Below are 24,107 nucleotides of genomic sequence, written 5' to 3' on the forward strand. Positions count from 1 at the left end.
TATTTTGGAACCTTTCTACTCGTTTTCTTAACTTAAAATATTCAGATTCTCTTAGAGTACTAAGTCTCCTGAACAGCTACTGCTCAGCAAAATCCAGCCCAATATTGGCATGGCACTGGCAGTTATCGTGTTTGGGATAAAACGTTTATGAAATTAATGGAAAAAACAAGAAAAAAAGAGCTCGATGTTTGCCTACTTTGTTACTAACGGAAGACAATGAGAACGATGGAAGTTCCATCCAAAATTCCCACGGCGAAACCGATGTTCCATGCTTTCTTCTTATATAAGATTCTTTTCTGGCATCAGGAGAACCACGTTTAAGCAACTGAATCTGATTCAATCATGGGATTCCAAGGAGATAAAGAAGCAGCTGCAGCTGCAAAGCACCTGCAATATCTCTTTTCAGGTACAACTCGCCCCTGGTCCAGGTTAGCTTAATAGGTCTAGTATGCTTCTGTTGTCCCGGCATGTTCAACGCCCTTTCCAGCATGGGAGGTGGCGGCCAAGTTGATACTACGGCCGCAAATAATGCTAACACGGCTCTGTACACGACCTTCGCGATCTCTGGAATCCTTAGTGGTAGTGTTTACAACATCTTTGGACCTAAGATTACCCTTGCCATGGGCTGATCCGCTTATGCCCTTTATGCTGGCTCCTTCCTCTACTGCAATCACTACCGAGACCATACTTTTGCTATCATTGCCGGTGCTGTTCTCAGCATCGGTGCAGGCCTTCTTTGGGACGGACAAGGTGCTATCATGACCTCCTATCCTACTGCTGGTCGTAAAGGCACTTATATTTCTCTCTTCTGGACAATTTTCAACTTGGGTGGACTCATACCTTTCATCCTGAACTACCACCGGGAAGACTCGGAAACCGTCAACGAAGGGACACATATTGCTTTCATGTGTATCATGTCAGTTGGTGCTCTCATCTCATTGGCAATTCTCTCCCCTGATCGAGTTGTCAGAGACGATGGTACTCATTGCACCAACATCAAATACTCGAATGTTGCTTGCCACCTAGGCCAACGAGATCCTTGAGCTCTTTCGTAACTGGAAGCTGCAACTCATCACCCCAGCTGCCTGGGCTAGCAACTTCTTCTACACCTACCACTTCAACAATGTCAACGGCTTGATGTTTAATCTGAGAACAAGAGGATTGAACAATGTGTTCTATTGGGGATCTCAAATGATCGGTTCAGTCGGAATAGGATACGTTTTAGATTCAGTTTCAAGAGCAGAAGAACAAGAGGCTTGGTTGGGGTAGGAATTGTCACCGTGCTCGGGACCACAATTTGGGCCGGTGGCCTTGCCAACCAGTTGAATTACTCTTTCGACAAGCCTCCCAAGCGGCTGGACTTCAAAAGATCCGGCAGTGATTTCACCAAACCGTTCGTATTGTACTTTTGCTATGGTTTATTGGATGCCATGTTTCAAAGTCGGTTTATTGGACGATTGGAGCATTAGCTGAAAACTCAGAGGTTCTCAGCAGGTAATGGCTAAAATAGTTAAATTATATATGACGCGCATATGATTGAAAGTCCAGAATAGAGATTCTCCACATAAAACTTGCAGATATGTAGGTTTCTACAAGGGAGTGCAGAGTGCAGGAGCAGCAGTTGCCTGGCAAGTGGACACCGTTGCTGAACCAACTGATTGTGAATTGGGGGCTGACCACTTTGAGCTATCCGTTGCTGGAGCTCCTCGTTTACAACTATAAAAAAAAATCTCGAAAATGGTGGAACAATGGACTTAGTTAAGAAGTATGACTAAAAAGTATTTTAAAAAATTAACTTTAAAGTTTAAATGTTTGATGTTGTTATTAAAATATAATTGTAAATAGATAAAATATTTATTTTAAATATAATATTATAAAATAAAATAAATAATTTAATTCGTTAATATTAAGATATATGAAATAAATTAATTTAAACTATAATAAAATATAAAAATGGTTTTCTTTTTTTAAAAAAATTGCAACGATAAACATAAAACACTTGATTTCAAAAAACTCATCTATTCTGAGGTGAGATCAAAACCTAAATAATATTTTCTTTTAATTAACCACAAAATTGATTTTATTATCAGAATTGAGAGAAATGCATATTTGTATAATGATAAATTTATAGTTCTATAAATGAAATAGTCAACTTTTATCGACATAAATATGTAGGGCTGTAAATGAGTTACTTGAGATTGATTCGATTAAAGCTCGATAAATACTCGATTTCAATAGACTCGACTCGAGTCCTTAACGAGATGAAACAAGCAACTTGATACTCGACTCGAAAAGCCCGCGAATAACTCGAAAATATAATATATTAAGATTTTATTTTTAAAAAATATATTAGTAATAAAATTAATATTTATGTTTTGATTTCTTTAAAATATAATATAAGTTTTTCATATATTTAAGGTTTAGGTTTAGTTTGAGGCTTCAATCGAGTTTAATTTAAAAAAAAATTATTTTGAGCTTTTTTGAACTTTAATTCATGGTTTTGAATTTGATTCAAGTTTAAAAACTATAAACTTACGAATTTTCGAATCAAACTCAACAATACTCGAGCTTAACTTGACTCGTTTACAACCCTACGTAAATATGTATTAATAGTATAGTGAAGGAAAGAAATAACTTATACCCGGAAAAATATAATTGATAGTTCAATAAGAAAACTAAATTATATATATTTAATTAATTTTAAATATGTTTATGTAAATTATATAATTTTTTAATTTCAATTTAAAAATATAAAAAAATTAGATATTAAAAATACATACGAATATAACCACTATAAATTTATAAAATATTAATATAAGTTAAAAATAAAATAATTTTATATTCAAAATGAATATTATAAAATATATTGTTTTATAATGATGCATACATAATTATTAATTTATTAATATTAAATAATTAAAGATAAAAATATAATTTCACTTTAAAATCAGTTTTCTCACCGTAAAACTAAAAACATTAAATTTTTTTGATCGGGAGAAAAAATATTCTCTCACCACAATTTTAATATAAAAGTAAATTGGGCTCTTTTTTTCATTACAGCCAACACAAATAAAATTTAGAGATTTAGGTAACATTGGTTTTTAATTAGGGATATATGGTATTTTCTACAGTGTAGAAGAAACTCGTCATCTCGAGGTGACGAGTTCTTTTTAAATATTATTAATTTTTTTTTCGTTAATATACTTAAAATTAAAATTGGAAAAAAAGTCGTTGGTACTCGTCACCTTGAGGTGACGAGTCTCTCTGAATAATACTCTGACAATGTTTTTGTCGTGATTTTTTATGTTTAATATTATAATTAAATAAGAAAGTCGTACTGCTGATATATGGAGAAAAAATAATGAAACATGAGAAACGCACATTAAGAAGTAATATTACAACACAATTAATACTTTACCTTAAGGACATAAATAAGATAAACCTTACGCACACACTAAACAGTAAATCAAATAGTAAATTCATAAACATTTGTTGCATTATTCTTTATTATGTTATACTCTTCGTAATCAGTAGACTCGTAATAAGTAATATTAATTTCTTCAATTCTCCATGCTTTTTCTTGTTGTCGTTCACGTACAAATTGGAACCATGCTTCTGGGTCTCCATCATCTATGTTTGTTGCTTTGTCATTTGTTTTAGTTGCTGGGATGTTTTAGCTGGCCATCTTTAACCAAACGAGCAAGGTCGAAATCATCGAACTCTACAAACAAATCAACATTAAACAAAGAATAGTTAAGTATGTCTCAATCATACTAGCAAGGTCAATATCATCGCTTAGATGAAACCTCATGCATGATAGTATAATTCTATAATATAACAAGGATATTCTTCTACTGCTTCCCAGTTGAACCCTTCTTTGTATACTGAACTTCAACTCGTATAGTTGATTTTTTTTGAAACACATGGTTATAGATTTGCAATCATAAAAAATAGTTGCACAAATAGTTGTCATTGTTGCAAAAGAACTCAAGATTTGGAAGTGAAAAACTGAGGTTGTTCTAGACCGGTAAAATAGGTTTCATCAGAAACTTATTTATAGGGAAAAAAGTTTGTGAACTGATAATTTTATGGCATGGTGCATTATATTAGATAGCTGTTGAAATGCATATTGTACCTGGTATGAAGTGGTATATCAATACTGAAATTTTTCCGAAAGGAGTTGTCATTTCACTGAAACGTTGTTGAAGATGATTGATGGGGCACTGAAAAGTTGTTGGAGAGTATTAATGACTTGTTTTAACATTTTCGGGCATGGTGCATTATTAGAGATAACATTTCATTGAAATGTTGTTGAAGATGATTGATGGGGCACTGAAAAGTTGCTAGCATTTTCTAGCATCTTGCATTATTAATGGCCCATTTTGCATTATTAAATTGTCTTATTTCATATGTATCTTCAACAAAAACCATTCTGAAACTATGGCTAACAAATTTTTCATTGTCGTTTACTCAAATGGCCAAGTGACCGAGAATGAGTTTGGTGTTATGTTTATGTCACATAAGCTTGCAAACATGATGTTCCCTGTCGATGTATCACATAAGCAAATGAAGAAAAAAATTGAGAGCAAACTTGGAGCTTTTATATTATGTTTGAGTTATCAACACCTAATTTTTAGAGAATCCCATCAAATATGGAGCAATCCAGCTTGACAAAGATGATGATGTAGGTATTATGGTTGGCCTGCATCAATATTTCAAATAATCAACTGGTTGAGTTATACGGTGAAACTGCATATTTTCCTACATTCTCAACTATTGCACCTGAAAAAGTAAGACTATCATAAGATCTAGATGACCTTGTCGGACAATTTGGTGAAACCCTTGGTAATTTTAGTGAGGAAGATGAAACTTTTGTTCCACTTATGCTAGACGATTACACACCAACAATTGATGCTTCTGATATTGCCAAGGCTACTTCAGAGGGCCAAGGTTTTGATAGAAAGAGTGATATATCTTCATAATTCTGATTACATTGTCCAAGAACTTTTTTCGATCATAAGATAGTGGGAATTCTTCCACCTAAATTGATAATTTGAATAGAAGATTGTGTGACTGTGGTCGATTTCAATTCTTCAAATACCTATGCGCTCATGCGATTGTTGTGTGTATGTATGTCAATGTAGACCCATACTCATACTTTGATAATTGTTATTGTTGAAAACATTTTGATATTTCAATATAACAAATTAAGTTAAATGAATTTTAAGATTTTCCAAAAAGATTTTCTAAGTATATTCGATATAATTATTCGAATATCAAAACATTACTCTAAATCTTTCAAAAATAAGTGTAAAATTAAGTTTTAATCTTAAAATAATTTCAAAATAATTTTACAAAGTATTTCAAACCATTTCAAAGCCAAAAATTCCAGATTGCTCAGAGGGAACAGATTCCCCCTGAATGGTTTGGCTCCGAGAATTACAGTATGCTCGGAGGGAACCGATTCCCCCCCAGGGGGTACCGATTCCCCCCTGTGTAACGGTCGAAATATTTGAATTTTACACTTAGGGAACCGATTCCCCATAGGGGGTATCGATTCCCCCCACGCTCCAAGTTGTTTTATTAATTGTTTTCACACTAAAACAGCTATATTATCTTCTCTAATCATCCCCAACGTTCATAAGTGATTCAAGGTGTATTTAAGCAAGCTTAGAAGCCATTGATCAAAAATAAGAAATATCAAGCAACTAGAATCAAGAGAGAATCAAAGAGAAAGCATCAAACCTCAAGTTTGAGTATTTCAAGCCTATTTTTCATTCAATATTCATCTTACTTTCAAGAACACTTATTGTGCTCAATTGTATTCATTTTTTAGTGTTCTTTTCTTTATTCTAGAATTGTACAAACAATCTACCTTGTGAGGATTTCCTTGTAAGTTTGTAAATTTGTATTTTTCTCTTTGGGAGAGAGTGTTCTCGAGAATTTGGGGTAAAATTCTTGAGGGTTTGTAAGGTTACTCTTTGTCCTCAAAAGAAAGATAAATTAGTGAATTTGTGGAAAATCCTTAGTGTGGATAGCTAAGGTAGTGGACGTAGACTTTGGTTGAGAAAGTCGAACCACTCTAAATCGCTGTGCAATTTCTTTCAATTTTCTGCAAAAGCTTCCACCAAAATTTTTATTGCCAATTCACCCCCCTCTTGGCCAATTCCGTCAATCGATTAACTCAAAAATTGGCATCAGAGCCTAACTCATTTGAAGGTTTAATCGCCTCTTGAGTCAATTCGGGAAGAGTTATATCGATAATCAAAGTCATCAATGGTCTCTACTTCAAACTTCGACTCCAGTCTCGATTCGATGCCCGTCAACAAGCCTCGTTTCTTCAATGGGGCTAATTATGCCTATTGGAAAAATATAATGATGTACTTCATTCAAGCAAGTGACATGGGAGAATGGAATGTCGTAGAAGAATGATACTTCAAGCCTCTCACTCATCCAAGATTATGGAGTGATGGAGAGACAAAAATGTTCCAGCTCAACTCCAAAGCCATCCATATCATATTTTGTGCTCTTGGACCAGATGAATACGGAAGAGTTTCATCTTGTACAACCGCAAAAGAAATATGGGACAAACTTCAAGTCATTCATGAAGGTACCGATGAGGTAAAGAAATCTAAAATTAGTATTCTAACGCATAGTTATGAAAATTTCAAGATGAAAACAAATGAAGATATCAAAGCTATGATGGATAGATTCTCAACGATTGTCAATGGTCTCAAATCATATGGAGAGATCATTTCAAATGAAAAGCTTGTGAGGAAGTTAGTCTACTCCCTCCCAAAATCGTGGCAATCAAAGAAGACGGCAATCATTGAGTCTAAGGATCTAACATCCTTAACTCTTGAAGAGCTAATCGGTTCACTCCTCACTCATGAAATGATGCTTGAAGATGAGGTGGACCTTGATAAGATTGAAGAGACACTAAAGGAGAAGGAGAAGAAGAAAAATATATTGGAGTTGCTCTCAAATCCACAAAAAATGAGAGTGATTCGGATGAAGATGACAATGACGAGGAAATGACATTGTTTGCCAAACGGTTCAGAAAAATGATAAGACCTTACCGAGGAAGAAAATTCAAACGAAATAAAGGCCTCAAAAATGAACCAAAAGAGAAGGACCCGATCATTTGCTATGAATGCAAAAAGCCGAGGCATGTCAAATATGATTACCCACAATTGAAGATAAATGGTCAATCAAAGAATAAGCACAAGGCTCATGTGGCTACATGGAGCGATGAAGAAGGTTCCGATGAAGAGGAACAAGAAGTAGCAAACTTGTGCTTAATGGCATTCGGGGAAGATTCTAAGGTAACCTCTAACTCATCTGATTTTGATGATTTATCTTATGATGAGCTATTAGAGGAATATAATGGGTTGACTTTGGATTATGAGAAATTGTTTTTTAAAATATAAAAATGATGTTTCAAAAATTGAAAAATGAAAATAAACTCATATCCAAAACCAACAACAATCTTGAAAGTAAAATCAAAGATTTGCAAATCAAACTAGAAGAGTTTGAAAAGAAAAATTTAGATTTGCAAAATTTACTTTCAAAAGTCAATGATGATCATCAAAAGAAAATTGATGATCTTAAAGCTTCTTTTGATAAAGTTGGAGCAAAACGTTTTGAAAATGGAGAAAATTCAAAATCCAACTTTGTTAGAAAAAGTTTTAAAAACTACAATCATAGAGGTCCCCAAAGAACCTCTAATGGAAAAATCGTTAGAAGTATATGGGTTCCTAAGGAGCTCATTACTACTAAAGATAAGGATATCCTACACAAATGGATACCTAAGGGGACTAGGATTTTGGAAACTAATGAATATGAACCCAAAAGAATTTGGGTACCAAAAATTAGAAATTAATCTATGTTTGTAGGTAAAGGAGCATTGCTACAAGGCACGGGAAACAAATCCAAATTCATGGTACCTTGATAGTAGATGCTCAAGACACATGACCGGAGACAAAAACCGGTTCATTGAGCTTAATGCCAAAAATGGAGGAGAAGTGACTGTTGGTGATGATTCAAAAGGTCACATTGAAGGTATTGGTACTATTGGTAATACCTCTTCCATACAAATTAAGAATGTTTTATATGTTAATGGATTAAAGCATAATCTATTGAGTATTAGTCAATTTTGTGATATGGGATTCAATGTCATGTTTGATATTAATGGTTGTAAAGTCATTGACATTGCATCTAATCGGATTATGCTTGTTGGTCATAGAATAGGAAACATATATATGGTGCATTTAGATTCTATTGATATGACTAATTTGTGCCTAGTTGCTAAGGATGAACATGATAGTTGGTTATGACATAGGAGACTAGGACATGCTAGTATGAGTGTTTTGCAACAGCTAATTCAAGGTGATTTAGTTCGAGGGTTGCCTAAGCTTAAATTTGATAATGATAAAATTTGTGATGCTTGTGCTAAAGAAAAACAAAAGCGAGTTTCTTTTAAATCCATTAATGACGTAAAACTAGTAGAGTATTACAATTGATCCATATAGATCTTTTTGGGCCAACTAGGACTACTAGCTTGGGTGGAAAACAATATGCATTTGTCTTGGTAGATGACTACTCTAGATATACTTGGGTTCTATTCTTAAGTACTAAAGATGAAGCATTAGAAAAATTCATCACGTTTTCAAAAGTAATCCAAAACGATAAATGTTACTCTATAACTAGTGTTTGGAGTGATCATGGCACTGAATTTAAAAATCTTGGATTTACTGAGTTTTGTAATTCTAATGGTATTAGTCACAATTTTTCAGCACCTAGAACCTCTCAACAAAATGGAGTTGTTGAGAGGAAAAATAGAACTTTAGAAGAAATGGCTAGAACTATGCTTTGTGAAAATAATTTGCCAAAATATTTTTGGGCGGAAGCCACAAATATCGCTTGTTATGTTATAAATCGAGTAATGATTAGGCCAATTTTAAAGAAAACTCCATATGAAATTTTCAAAAAGAAAAAGCCTAACATTAGCTATTTTCATCCTTTTGGATGTAAATGTTTTGTTTTAAACAACGGTAAAGAGAACCTTGGCAAATTTGATGCTAAAAGTGATGAAGGAATTTTCCTGGGTTATTCCTTAAATTCTAAAGCTTATTGAGTATTTAATGAAAGAATTTTAGTTGTAGAAGAGTCTATACATGTTGTTTTCGATGATAATCCCCTTCCGAGGAATGATTCTTGTGTGAATGATGATGTAGGTGTTATAAATACAAATGACGTTAGACATGACGTTGGAGAACCATCATCAAAGGAAGAAACGAAAAATGAGGAAACTCATGATCCTCTTGAGAATCCAACCATTGAAGAAAGGGAAGTATCTTATCCAAGAGAGTACAATTATGTCAAGGATGGTGAAATTATAGGTGATCCATCCAAAGGGGGTAACAACTCGATCTTCTCTTAGAAATATTTGTAATTATGTTGCATTTATTTCATGCATAGAGCCTAAGAATATTAAATAAGCATTAAAATATGAACATTGGATTATGGCTATGCAAGAAGAATTAAATCAATTTGAGAGAAGTAAAGTATGGACAATAGTTGAAAGGCCTAGTAATAAATCTACTATATACTAGAGGGTATTTAGAATAAGCTTGATGAGTGGTAATATAGTGAAAACAAGGCTAGACTTGTTGCTCAAGGGTATACTCAAGAAGAGGCATAGAGATATGATGAAACATACGCTCCCGTATCTAGGATGGAAGCAATTAGAATGTTACTAGCATTTGCATGTTTTCATGAATTTAAATTATATCAAATGGATATTAAAAGTGCATTCTTAAATGGTTTTAAAAGAAAAAGTGTATGTGGAACAACCTCCAGGTTTTGAAGATTCAAAATTTCCGGATCATGTTCTTAAATTGACAAAAACACTTTATGGTTTAAAACAAACTCCAAGAGCTTAGTATGAAATATTGTCAAATTTTTTAATTGAAAAAGGTTTTTCAAAAGGGAAGGTTGACACTACATTGTTTTTAAAGCATAAAGGTAAAGATTTATTAGTAGTTCAAATTTATTTTCCAAGCTAATGCAAAGTGAATTCGAAATGAGCATGATCGGGGAGCTCTCATTTTTCTTGGGACTCCAAATCAAGCAAAGAAAAGATGGCATCTTCATCAATCAAGCTAAGTACGTCAAAGATATGCTCAAGAAGTTTAGACTGGAAAATGGCAAACCTCATGACACTCCAATGAGCTCTTCAACAAAGCTTGACTTAGATGTATGTGGTAAATGTGTAGATGTTAAATTATATAGGTCAATGATTGGATCTCTACTTTATCTAACTGCAAGTAGACCGGACATTATGTTTAGTGTTTTCTTATGTGCTAGATTTCAATCATGCCCTAAGGAATCACATTTACTAGCTGTTAAGAGAATCTTTAGATACCTTAAGGACACTCCTAGTTTAGGACTTTGGTATCCTAGAGACTCTAGCTTTAGTTTGCATGCTTTTTCTGATGCGAATTATGGAGGATGCAAATTAGATAGGAAAAGCACCTCCGGGACTTGTCAATTCCTTGGAAATATGCTGATTTCTTGGTTTTCAAAGAAACAAAATTGTGTTGCATTATCTACCACTGAAGCTGAATACATTTCAGCTGGTAGTTGTTGTGCACAAGTTTTATGGATGAAACAACAACTTTTTGATTGTGGAATTAAAGTTGGTACCATTCCTATCAAGTGTGACAATACTAGTCTATTTGTCTCACTAAAAATCCCATCCAAAACTCTAGAACTAAGCACATTGAAATAAGACATCACTTCATTAGAGACCATGTCACTAAGGAAAATGTAGTTCTAGAATTTGTTGATACTTTGCACCAATTAGCGGATATGTTTACAAAACCTTTAGACAAGGAAAGATTTTGGACACTTAGGAGAGAATTAGGTTTAACCAACCTATCTTCACTTAGTGTTTAAAATAATTTTAGCACTTTTAAGACTAAATGAAAAATGCTAATTTTTAATTGCATTCATTGCTATTAGTTAAGGGGAGTTTATGATTCTTGATGAAAAATTAATTTTATGTTCAAATATCGTTTAAAGAATAACTTGATTATTTGAACATGATTAATTTTCAATATATGAGTTGCCAATACCACTAGAGAAAATTAATTTAGCATTTTATGTGTTCAAAATCAGATTTTAGCATTTTGGTGCAGAGGGAATCGATACCCCCATGAGGGAACCGATTCCCCCTTTGAAGGGGAACCCATTCCCCCCACAGGGGAATCGATACCCCCTAGGGTTCTGGATTTTAACACGGGCAGAATCCTTAAATCCTCAAAACCTTATCTTCTTCTTCCTTCCGCCGTTTCTCCTCTCTAACCTCTCAAATCTCCATTTTTACCTCAAATCATCAGTTTTAATCGGAATTCACTTCAAATATCATCTTCTAAACTTGCTATCATCATTAAAATCGTGCAAACAACATCAAAATCCACTCAGTCTCGTCCTTCAAGGTAAAATTTCTAAACTCTCTATTTCATCAATTTATGAACATAGAACTAGTTTTAATTAGTTCTAGGTTGAACTTTAGATCGAGCATTGATTGTTTAGTGATTAGAAACTAGATATTACAACTAATTTCATCAAAAACACAAGAATTTTCCAAAATATTTAAAATTTTCGAAATATAAAAAATTTTGTTTTTCAAATTATTGTGTTTTGATTGAATTATGTTGTTGTTATGAAAACTATACATATATTGTTTTTCAAAATCTTATTTTTCAAATAGTTTTCAAAAACTTTGCCCATTAGAATTGAATTAGAGAACCTTGAAATATTGAGGACTCAATTGAGTTTTGGGATTAATTGAATTGCATACATGTGTTTTCTAAATTGCAGGTTATCCATCCTATTCCGATTTCCTAAACCATGTCCAATCCTAAACGAGCTAGGTCATCATCTAGTCACTCACACCGTCAACCAAATCCACCTCCAAATCCCCCTCATATTCCTAAAATTCCAATTCCTAATCCCAATGATCCTAATTTGACTATCCAAAACTCGTGCTTCAATCATCCTGGTCCTAGCAATCATCGTTTTTGGTATTATCAATATTTCGACTCTTACAAAATTATAGAAGAACATATCCCTTCTCATCAAGCTATGTTAGATATTAATTTTAAATATCTTCCTCTTTTACAGGAGTGGAAATTTGATAAACTTTTTGATCTTGAACCCATTGTCTACCATCAACTTGTTCGTATTTTCTATTCTAATATCGTTTGTGTTAAAAATCAAAACTGAAACCGAAACCATAGGAATTCGTTCCTACTCCTGGACAATCTTATATATTGACTCGGCTTACATAGCCAATGCATTCGTATTAGATAATGATGGTATTTCAAATGAGAAACAAATCTTAGGATCTCGTTATAAAAGAAGGGATAGTGCAAATGTCTTAGACCATCACAAACGTTTTCTTTATCTAATGATTTCCTGGTGGTTTCGACCATCTGGAGGTCGTTATTCTACTCTTAGAGACTTGGATCTTTGGTGGTTACATTGTTTTGAAAACGGTATTAAAATAAACCTACCTCAGATCATTTTGCTGAAATTGTTGAAACCGTAAACCTTGTACTAACAGAAACTATGTTCATCTCTAGTTTACGGTTGCATTTTGAGTAACCTATTTTTGGATCTTTGGTGGTTACATTGTTTTGAAAACGGTATTAAAATAAACCTACCTCAGATCATTTTTGCTGAAATTGTTGAAACCGTAAACCTTGTACCTAACAAGAAACTATGTTCATCTCTAGTTTACGGTTGCATTTTGAGTAACCTATTTTCTAAAGACGGGCTTAGAGTTGGTCTAGATGCCTCATTTCCTCTAAAGAAACAAATTAATCTTCTTTCATTAACGAGAGTGGGATGGATAAAGGATAAGGAAACCGGTGAATGGATTCGATCGTCTGAACATACTCCGGGAGCTAGTTCTTCACGAGCTCAAACAGAAGCTAACGATGATCCTGAGCTTCAACAATTAATGCGAGATATCGATGAAGCCGAAGATGAGCCTGAGTAGCCCGAGGAGCAAGCACAACAAACGCATCAAATGCCTCCATATTTTCAATCCTTTATGGAGACATTCGATTTCCGATATGCTACCATGGATTCACGCTTTACTTCTATAGAGTCCCATTTATCCACAATGGGAGCTCAATAATTAGAAATCCTCCGAGAGTTGCGCACAAACAACGCTTCGATGAATGAACGTATTGATGCACTCTCACACGAGATGGCCGCTATGCGAGCTCGTTTTCCTCCTCCCGATCCGGATGTTTAATTCTGTTTAACTTTAAACTTTGAACTAAAAGATTATTGTTTCAACATTTTGAATATTTTGGATTGTTTGATTTTGTGGATTGTTAGACTTTGGATTTGTTTGGATGTTTGAATTTATATATTTGATTTAATTAAATTTATTGCATCATTTACAACATGTTAGATATATGACCAATTTTACCATAAACATTATTTATGAATATTGATTATGAAACTAATGGCTAACGTTTCTCTTGATTGTGATCTTAGCAGCTTAAACTATAATCAATTTGGCTAAATGATTTCAAAAACCTTGTTTAAAATCTTTTACGAATCTTTTTGATTTAACAAAAAGGGGGAGAAGTGTTAAAGTAAGGGAGAGTAATTTTTCAAAAATGTCGTTTTTGATTTCAAAATCTTAAAATTACTAAAATGTTTTGTTATATCAAAAAGGGGGAGATTGTTGAAAACATTTTGATATTTCGATATAACAAATTAAGTTAAATGAATTTTAAGATTTTCTAAAAAGATTTTCTAAGTATATTCGATATAATTATTCGAATATCAAAACATTACTCTAAATCTTTCAAAAATCATTTTTAATCCTTACTCAAGTGTAAAATTAAGTTTTAATCTTAAAACAATTTCAAAATAATTTTACAATGTATTTCGAACCATTTCAAAGCCAAAAATTCCAGATTGCTCAGAGGGAACCGATTCCCCCCCAAGGGGGTACCGATTCCCCCCTGAATGGTTTGACTCCGAGAATTCCAGTATGCTCGGAGGGAACCGATTCCCCCCTGTGTAACGGTCGAAATATTTGAATTTTACACTTAGGGAACCGATTCCCCAAAGGGGGTACCGATTCCCCCCACGCTCCAAGCTGTTTTATTAATTGTTTTCACACTAAAACGGCTATATTATCTTCTCTAATCATCCCCAACGTTCAGAAGTGATTCAAGGTGTATTTAAGCAAGCTTAGAAGCCATTGATCAAAAATAAGAAATATCAAGCAACTAGAATCAAGAGAGAATCAAAGAGAAAGCATCAAACCTCAAGTTTGAGCATTTCAAGCCTATTTTTCATTCAATATTCATCTTGCTTTCAAGAACACTTATTGTGCTCAATTGTATTCATTTTTTAGTGTTCTTTTCTCTGTTCTAGAATTGTGCAAACAATCTACCTTGTGAGGATTTCCTTGTAAGTTTGCAAATTTGTATTGTTCTCTTTGTGAGAGAGTGTTCTCAAGAATTTGGGGTATAATTCTTGAGGGTTTGTAAGGTTACTCTTTGTCCTCAAAAGAAAGACAAATTAGTGAATTTGTGGAAAATCCTTAGTGTGGATAGCTAAGGTAGTGGACGTAGACTTTGGTTGAGAAAGTCGAACCACTCTAAATCGCTGTGCAATTTCTTTCAATTTTCTGCAAAAGCTTCCACCAAAATTTTTATTGCCAATTCACCCCCATCTTGGCCAATTTCGTCAATCGATTAACTCAACAATTATATATTGCATACTATGCGTAACATATATAGTTGTGAATTTAAGTATCTCCCAAACGTTGCATATTGACCACTAACTATTTTTGAGGAATGGTTGTCAAATCCACAATTACGAAAGAAGTTAAATGGTCATTCTGAATCTAGTTGAATTCATATTAATATAGATGATCCGCAACGAAAGTAAGGTTTACTAAAGCTTTGTAGCCACTGTAGAGGTGAAGGCCATATTGACTGAGTCGATAAACCTTCGTATTTGTATTGCTTCAAATGTTGTTTATTGTGCATGTTATAGATAACTTATTAATATCAATAACCATATATTTAACTGAACTCAAATTCATACATATATTTAACTAAACTCAAATTCATACAATATTTAAAACATTTTTTTTCAACAAAATAAACAACTTTTCCTTTTCTTCTTCCTCTCGATAAGTCGTTTGTTGTGTCGGTTTTCTAAGTCTTTATTATTATTGTTATTATTATTATTATTATTATTATTATTATTATTATTATTATTATTATTATTATTATTATTATTATTATTATTATTATTATTAACTCTATAAACTGGCCCAACTCTTTTATAAATGAAATATTCTCAAAATGACTGTCGGAACTCGTCACGCCCACAAGACGAGTTCCGATGGCTATAAAACGGCTATAATCCAACGCGACTCATTATCTCGAGGTGACAAGTTCCAATGTCTTTTTTCAGTTATAATAATAGATATATTACCAAAAAAATTAATAATATTTTAAAGCAACTCGTCACCTTGAGGTGATGTGTTCCTTAAAAAAGAATAAAATAATATACATGTAATAAATAAATAATTTTTCATGGAACTCGAGGTGACGAGCTCCACTACATTATAGTAAATGCTGTAGATCCCTAATTAAAAATCAAAGTGCCCTAAAACCCTAATTTTTTAATGTCGATAATGGCAAAAAATCCAAATAAATTGTATGGTATTGATTATCGACTATTTTGGCCCAATAGGGTTATTGGAATAATAATTTAGGGTTTTTCCCATCATAAAAAAATCATTTAGGGCTCTATGACATTTGCTATAATGTCAGGCAATCTCGTTAGCTCGAGCTGACAAATTTCATATAATATTATTTTTTATTAGACCTGGATGAGTGGGTCCCACATTAGTTGATAATTTATTAATTTTACTGGGGCTCGTCACGTTGAGATGACAATTCCGTTTAAAAATATTTTTTGATTATTGAAAAAAATTAAAAATAGATTTTTTTTTAAAAAAAAAAGGGTAACTCGTCAGGTGATGAGTTCCTTCGAATTCAAAAAACTAGTTGTTGATCAATGGGCAGTTATGCAACGGTCACTTGGAACTCATCACCTCGAGGTAATGAGTTCCATTGGATATTTTTATTATAGTCGTTAGAATTTGGGCTATAAATAGGGGTTTTGGGTTTTTATTTTTCATTAAACCCTAAATTCAATTTTTTTTTAAAAAAATCCAACTTTTTGTGAAAATCCCAAAAAATGACTAAAATGACTTCCCAAGCAAAAATGTTGCACCTTGATAACGTCCATTCGTCAACACGAGATGACTGTAAGAGATCTGTATATGCGGATGTTGATATATCTTCAGTAATCCGATCTTGTTCCAACCATATTTGTATGTGGCTTCAATGTGTATCCGACATTGATTTAGGCTATGATTGAACGTTGACGGCCCGAGACGCACATCTTCCATTTCTTGAGTAGTGAAGTGGAGATTACCTTGGAAGACATCGCTTACCAACTCAGTGTTCCCGTGAATAGAGCCCCCGTGGTGAGGCAAAACAATTGCGAGCCCAAGACATTGATCTATGAAGTTTTGGAAAAGATGTCACCATCTGAGTGCATTGATGGCTATCGGGTACGAATAACATGGTTGGAGTCTGAATTCCATGGCTATAAACTCTAATTGATCGGAGGGATATTAATATCGACTAAATATTGGTAATTTGGCGCACACTCAATATCTTCAAATATTAAATGACTTCACTGAGAGTCGCAATACCAGTTGGGGCTCGACGATTTTAGCTTTTTTGTACCGAGAGCTTTGCAAGGCTACAATTATCAAGCAGGGTCGAAAAGAAGATGTAGCAGGCCGTTTAATATTGCTACAATCATAGGTGTAGTATCAGTTCCCATTTTTTACGTCGATTACAACAACCCCGGTCGTCTTTCATCTTTTTTTAATTTTTTAAAATTGAATTATTTTTTATTTGTTTTTAATATTTTTCTATTTTTAAATATTTTAGATGGTGTCATAAAATAACAGAGACGAAGTTGTCAGATGCTACTGCAAAAGATATACTGATGAGGATCAATATCGCCAATCGATATGTGATATACATTTGTTCATTTATGATTTTTTTGGGTCCAATTTTAAACTTTATATATATGAAGTTTGATATTTAATATTTATAGTTTTTTTGGCTTTCTTATGCTGACGACGAGATCTACCAGTTATTGCCACCGTATTTTTTAGGGGTCCAATTTATAGTGTGTCGCGATGTCGTTATTATATTTTGCGATTGTTGAGGGCACGCCGTTGATAGAGTACTACTAAAATATACGTCACATCAGTCGATTCCTACGCAAATCGTTGATATGGATGCACTCCATATAATTGATACGTATAGGAAACATGCCGAAAATTGGCTTGCAAAGCACGCTTACTACATCGAGCTATGGAAGCAGCGACACCTATCGCTCCCCCATTGTACGATATTACACCGTTAGACCTAGATTTTTACCATTCTCCCTATATCCAAAATTACGAAGCAAATGGGAAACCATATCTCACGACACCACAAGATAGGGGAGAATGAGAACAACATCATGCCTGATTCCCCAAGTTCAAGAAGAAATCATTGGCGTTTTCTTCTTCTGCTTCAGCATCTGCAGCTGAAGATTACTATAATGCATCTCAGGCGAGTTTCGGTTTCAATCTTGCATATCATACTTCAACCGAGACTCAGCCGACTTGGGTTGAAGGTTCATGGGATGCAATGCAACACACTCAAACATCTTCGACAGAACATATCGTTGAGAGTGAATGAGATCATATTGTATATGGTCAACAACATAGTCACCAAGTCAATTCAGTAACGGCAATGATAGCGTTAAATACCATATGCCAATCACCGTATTTCGAAGGTGGATCTCAAAGTGTGTTAAGTACACCTCCTCAGTAAGATGAAGATGACGACGACGACGATCAAGGCCGACGACCCTGCCGTACTCGACGATCCCCGCGCCATTATCATTCGACCACTCCTCGACATTATCAAGAACTTAGAAAATATAAATAAATTTTATTAGTTTGTAAATAATGTTCTTTTAGTAAAACATAACATTATTTTTTAATTAATTTATTTTTTTAAAATTTAATCTGGGAGAACTCGTCACCTTGAATTTGTAGAATTGCTCGTTAAAGAATTTCCCGTTGACCAACGACTACAAAACGACTATTTTTTGAATTCGAAGAAACTCATCACCTCGAGGTGACAAGTTACCTTTCTTTTTAATTTCTATTTTTAAATTTTTTTCAAAAATAAAAAAATATTTTTAACGGACTCGTCTTCTCGGCTTGACAAGTCCTAGTAAAAATAGTAAATTATCGGCCCACGTAGGACCCACTCATCCGAATCCATTAAAAATAATATTTCGTGTAACTCATCATCTCAAGGTGATGAATTCGCATGATACTATAACAAATGTCGTAGATTCTCAAATAATATTGGATGATGGGTAAAACCTTAAATTATTATTCCAATGGCCCTGTTGGGCCAAAAAGGCCATTGGTTATGTGGCCCATAAACAATTTTTGGCGTTAGGCCGCATTGAGCCCACATGTCCCCAAACAGTGGGTGAGGAGCAGATTATGTAGTCTTACTTGAGACCCGTGAATTTCGATGAGATAGCCTTCCCCAACCCCCCAATCATCTTCTTTCATCCACTTGCTCCACAAAATCCACTCCCAAAAACCTCTCCAAATTCTTCATTCCTCTTTCTCAAGTTGCACCCACGAAGATAGGCTGGTAAAACCACAGGTTCCTCCGCCAATTCTCTTTATTTCATACGTTGTCTAAAGGAACGTTCCAATATCATATTTCGGCTGCATTTCTAAGATGGTCTAATCGTTTTTAGCACGTTATCCACTTTTTGGGTTTAGGGTTATTGCTTTTATTGGATTTTTTTGAGTTTTTTTTTTCCTGATTTCTTGTGTAGTTTGCTGTGATGAGTACTCCTCTCCCTCGTGAATGGCTCGGCCTTCAACAATTCCCCGCCGCTACTCAAACAAAATTGTTTGATTTGCTGGGAAAATTGAAGCAAGAGGTTTTGATGAACCCTTTAATCTATTTCATTTACTTCGACTTAATAACATGTTTACACAAGATTGTTTAATGTAAAAAAAATGCAGAATGTCGATACTTTGACTATTCTTGTTATGGGCAAAGGCGGTGTAGGAAAGTCTTCTACTATCAATTCTCTTCTCGGGGAGCAAGTTGTTCGAGTCACTGCGTTCCAGGTGAATATTGGTTTTATCTGTTCCATTGCGGTTCTTAGCTTGATTCGTTTATGCTGTTTTAATCTTCTTAAGCTTTAATCGTCATTATATTCGTGTATTTTGCAGTCTGAGGGGCTGAGACCCGTAATGGCTTCACGCACATGGGCTGGATTTACATTGAATGTAATTGATACTCCAGGGCTTGTAGAGGCTGGCTATGTCAATCACCAAGCTCTTCAGTTGATCAAAGGGTCAGTAGAGTAATTAATCTGTCTAGCCTAGAATCTTATATTCTGCAAGATGAATATAGTTCTTAGTGAATTCTAGTCAAATTTTCATTGTAGGATTATGTTTAGTTTTCCTACATGTTATTGTTCATTTTGGTTACGAACAAAATCTATTATTCGCCATGCAGGTTTCTTTTGAATAAGACCATAGATGTTTTGCTTTATGTTGATCGCCTAGATGCATATAGAGTGGATGATTTGGATAAGCAGGTCATAAGGGCTATTGGCAACAGTTTTGGCAAAGAAATATGGCGCAAAAGTTTGCTGGTGCTCACTCATGCTCAGCTTTGTCCACCAGATGGACTGAATTATGACGTTTTTTCTTCTAAAAGATCAGAGGGTGTCCTAAAGGCCATTCGCGTTGGAGCTCGTATTAGGAAAAAGGAGTTTGATGTATGTATTTTCTTTCAGGTTTATTTATGTTAGACATGTTGGATCAAAAGTTTATTTGTTCCCGCAAGATTCCTTGATGTCTATGTAAAATAGTTTGTCACTCGTAATTCCGTTGTCTGAAAAGGATATCTTAGCTTGTAAATTTATCTTTATTAGTTACTATTTCTTTCTGTTGGTATGCTTAGAGTGCTGTGATTACTTTTTTTTATAGATATTTCCTTGCTTTTGATGCTTGTAGGATTCTGTCATTCCTGTTGTTTTGGTTGAAAACAGTGGAAGGTGCAATAAAAATGACAATGAAGAAAAGGTTTGAACGCATTTTTTTCCTTTCATATTATGCTCTCTATTTATCACCTTTTCATATATTTGATTGCCTTGATTCTTTGATAATTACATGTTATTTCCATACAGATTCTTCCCAATGGCGAAGCTTGGATTCCGAACTTAGTAAAAGCCATCACAACTGTTGCAACTAACAAGTGTCAAGTCATTGTAGTTAGCAAGAAGTTGGTTGATGGGTCTGACGCTAACGATAAAGGAAAATTGTGGATCCCAGTTATTCTTGGGCTTCAGGTAAAGTTTCCACAGTTTATTAGTTTCTGTTTGGGCTGAATTGGAACACAAATGATTTTTTTGTAATGGCCAAATTGTTTTGTTGTTCCAGTGGTTTGTTATCAAATGGATTCAAGGAGCAATAAAAAGGGATATTGCAACTGGCAATGGGCCTAAATGAGAACAACATAAATGGGATCTGCTCGAATGCAAGTTTCATCTGGCCTTCTTTTACTTTCCATATCATGTGTTTTCCTTTTGTTTTGTTTTTTTTTGGTAAATTGAATAAGAATCCTAAGAAGTTTGTTTTGTTAGTTCTATGCATATGCTTTAACAGGCAGAGTTTGTAGTTTTGGGATACCATTGAGCTTTTGTAGGATTTAAGCACATATATGCAGGCAAAGGTTCTTTTTGTTTCACTTCCACGTATTCCCATCTGTTTCTTTTGTTTTCTTTTCTCGAACTACTTGTATTGGTGTCTTTGTTCAGAGACAGATTTACGATTTCCTCCAGAGTATGTTCATTTATATTTGAAAGTACTTTTTACATAATCTTTTGTTCAAGGAAAGAATTAGCTCTTTCTTGTGGAGCATTTGCCTTTGTTGTTTAAGGTCGTAAAGGTGCAAGGAGCATTTATGGATAATGAACATGGTCTGGCCCAGCCAGCGTTGCCAGGCATGGTAGTGGTGCAGTATAGCTGGTTTACCTTATTTTTGGGTGCGTAAATTGCGGGGATTTGTGCAGGTTAACTCCCCACTATTACATGCTTGAATCATTATTGCATGCACTTCAATCACTGCAATACTTTATTTCATAAATCATTTTGCTGCTCTCCCCCCCCCCCTTTTTGACCCCTCTTTTTATCCATGTTACATGCTCATTATCATTTGCACTCAAAATACGGTCAAATTTAGCTTGTTAATATCGGCTTATTAAATGTCTTCTATTAAAGATTTGGAATTTTTAGGACGATGTCATGTAAGATCTTAAGTCCTAACTATGCTCCACCAATGGCTTGTAAGAAAAAGAAGTCTTACTAAATTTTGCAATTCAACTCGGAAGGCAATTCAGATACTTTTCCTTCTTATTACATTATCATTTGGTTAATTTGATATTATAATAAGGATTTGAATCCAACTATATAGATAAAATTACATGTACCTATGTCAATTAACAAAGAGTTAAGTTACGGGAATTTTAAATAATTTTTATTTTTATTGATCTATGTCAATTAACCATGCCAACCCAAAATGCGGTCCTTCGACAAAAGCGTAGTCCGAAAATTATGTCGAGGAAGCATCGTGATTGAAGATTCGGTTGAGGCATGGGACTGGAACCCATGCATGCGCCACCCTTGGTCTGCATGCCCAGGTGAAAATCAACCTTATCATTTGGTCCTCTCTTTAGCCGTGTCCCACAGGGCAGTGAAATAAACCAGTTGCTATAAAAGTGGTGCCTCACTTGCTCTCCCTCCGACCCCCAAGGCCCGGGAGAAAGACAAACATGAGCAGAAGAAGCAACTTGAAAAATGCCGTCGTGGCATTTCTTGTTCCTCTCCCTTCAATTCTGTTCTATCTTTATTTCCTTAGTCATTTCCAGAGCAACTGTGCTCCTCTGTGGTCATGGTGCTTCCATCACCCTCTTCTGTTAGCAAATGTCTTCTTTTTCTTCAATGTCAATGTCCTCTTCTGGCTCATTGGTTTCATCCAATCCAGCAACTGGGTCAGTGCCTTCTTTTTATTACTTGTAATTCTTTAAACATTTATTTAAATTCTACTCCTTTTGGTTGGTTTCAGATGATTGATCTGTATTGGATGGTGATACCGGTGTTGTTACTTCATTACTATGCAACCCACCCTTTGGCTCAATTTGATCCTTGGAGATCAATGATCGTTACAGTGTTGACTTGGGTCTGGAGTATTAGGCTGGCCCATAGCTATTTCAGGCGAGAAGAATGGCAGTGGGGTGCCAGAGAAGACTGGAGGTTCGCTGATATGCGCTTACAGTACGGCAAGCATTGGTGGTGGATTTCCTTCTTCTCTGTTTACGTTTCTCAACAGGTGAGTCTCCACTCTCCGGATATTTTGCATTATACGTTTTGATACTTTCTCTAATAACAAATAAAAATTTGAAATGAAAAAAGCTGATGAGAGAACATGAACTAAACTAACTGGTGTTTCAACTCTGCAGATACTTCTGATTGGAATATGTCTTCCACTGTATGTCGTCCACTCGGTTGATAAGCCCTTAAATATCTGGGATTTTGTTGCTGCTGGAGTTTGTTTGTGTGGCATTGTCATAGGGTACTTGGCAGATACACAACTGCATAATTTTGTGATTAGAAATACCAAGCTAAAAGAGCTCGGAAAACCTATGGTCCCGAACCTCGACCGTGGCTTGTGGCGGTACTCGCGGCATCCAAACTACTTTGGGGAACAACTATGGTGGTGGGGAATGACTGTATTTTCATGGAACTTGGGTCATGGATGGACCTGTGTGGGGTGTTTGATCAATAGTATGTGCTTAGCTTATGTTACTTTCCTTGTGGAGCAGCGGATGTTGAAGCAGGAGTACAGAGCTGAAGCATACAGGTTATACCAAAAGACAACCTCGGTGTGGGTACCATGGTTCAAATCTTCTGCTATAGCAGTGAAGGATAAGGTTACTTGATCTAATATTTTGTAATTCTGCCAGTATTTTCAAAAGGAAAAAAAAATCATCTCCAATCTTTTTCCTCTATTGTTTTTGGTTTCTCTCACGGAGAATGTAATCAAGTTGCTCATCCATTAGTTGAGTTCAATCCTATGGGTTTTTCTTCAATAAAATTACATGCAAGCCCAGATGAAATGGGTTTGGGCTTATTCTGGAAACGGGAATTGATCTACAGAAGAAATTGAATTAAATACCTGAATTAAACAAGAAAGAAAGAGTTGAATAAATAAGGGTTAAAATTATTATTGTCTCCTAAATTGTATCATTTGTACTAAATTGTTTATAAAATATTTTTTAAGACGTTTTTCCCTTGAACTTTAAATTATTATCTTGTTTTTCTTGAATCGTTAACACGTTAAAAAAATTATTGATCAATTAGAACATACTATATCACCCTTAATTTTTTATTTAAATAAATGAATATCATTTTAAAAATTAACGTTCCTAAAATGCCCCTATTACAACCCCCCCCCCCCCCGACATCCCCAGTCAACATCAAATTATATCAGTTCATTTCTCGTACAGTCAAATAAACATTGTCTAGGACAAATTCACGGTTCGAACACAAGAAAGTCATCATTAGAGATCCAAGTTCTCCACAAAGAATCATTAAAAAAATCATTTTCAGTCCACCAACATTAGCCCTATGAGCAGTCTCTAATGTTAAGTTCTTGTAACTTTCAATTCCATTGTCATTAATCAACCTAGATCTATTTTCGATTATGAAGTCTGTTGGAGCTGAAAACAACTCAATTCTCCTCAAATATGAGGACTAAATATGATTTCAAAAACTTCACCATGAGAACTAAAATCACGCAGTAACA

At 34.6% G+C, this 24,107-nt stretch overlaps 2 protein-coding genes and 1 pseudogene across 4 annotated transcripts; all 3 read left to right on the forward strand.

The window, feature by feature from the left end:
* The first annotated feature begins 342 nt into the window (after positions 1–342).
* On the forward strand, positions 343–7,025 carry LOC120135347 (annotated as a pseudogene).
* An 11,734-nt stretch (positions 7,026–18,759) lies between these two features.
* Positions 18,760–20,990, forward strand: LOC120135419 (translocase of chloroplast 33, chloroplastic-like). 3 transcript variants are annotated; one of them, XM_039151678.1, is made up of 8 exons: positions 18,760–18,869; positions 19,060–19,167; positions 19,253–19,360; positions 19,466–19,590; positions 19,755–20,019; positions 20,258–20,326; positions 20,431–20,592; positions 20,684–20,990. In XM_039151678.1, exons 2-8 carry the CDS (start codon positions 19,069–19,071, stop codon positions 20,750–20,752), a joined length of 897 nt encoding a protein of 298 aa, XP_039007609.1. In that variant the 5' UTR covers positions 18,760–18,869; positions 19,060–19,068; the 3' UTR covers positions 20,753–20,990. The 3 variants fall into 3 exon arrangements, with proteins under 3 accessions (XP_039007609.1, XP_039007611.1, XP_039007610.1); XM_039151680.1 differs by having other exon boundaries at positions 18,780–18,881; XM_039151679.1 differs by having other exon boundaries at positions 18,792–18,915; positions 19,059–19,167.
* An 812-nt stretch (positions 20,991–21,802) lies between these two features.
* Positions 21,803–23,369, forward strand: LOC120135418 (uncharacterized protein C594.04c-like). The gene is made up of 3 exons (XM_039151676.1): positions 21,803–22,293; positions 22,368–22,631; positions 22,762–23,369. The coding sequence occupies exons 1-3, from the start codon at positions 22,075–22,077 to the stop codon at positions 23,239–23,241; spliced, it is 963 nt and encodes a 320-aa protein (XP_039007607.1). The 5' UTR covers positions 21,803–22,074; the 3' UTR covers positions 23,242–23,369.
* Positions 23,370–24,107: the final 738 nt, after the last annotated feature.

The sequence above is a fragment of the Hibiscus syriacus genome, unplaced genomic scaffold (genome assembly GCF_006381635.1).
Source record: "Hibiscus syriacus cultivar Baekdansim isolate YM2019G1 unplaced genomic scaffold, ASM638163v2 tig00110607_pilon, whole genome shotgun sequence".
In the NCBI taxonomy this organism is placed as follows: Eukaryota; Viridiplantae; Streptophyta; class Magnoliopsida; order Malvales; family Malvaceae; genus Hibiscus; species Hibiscus syriacus.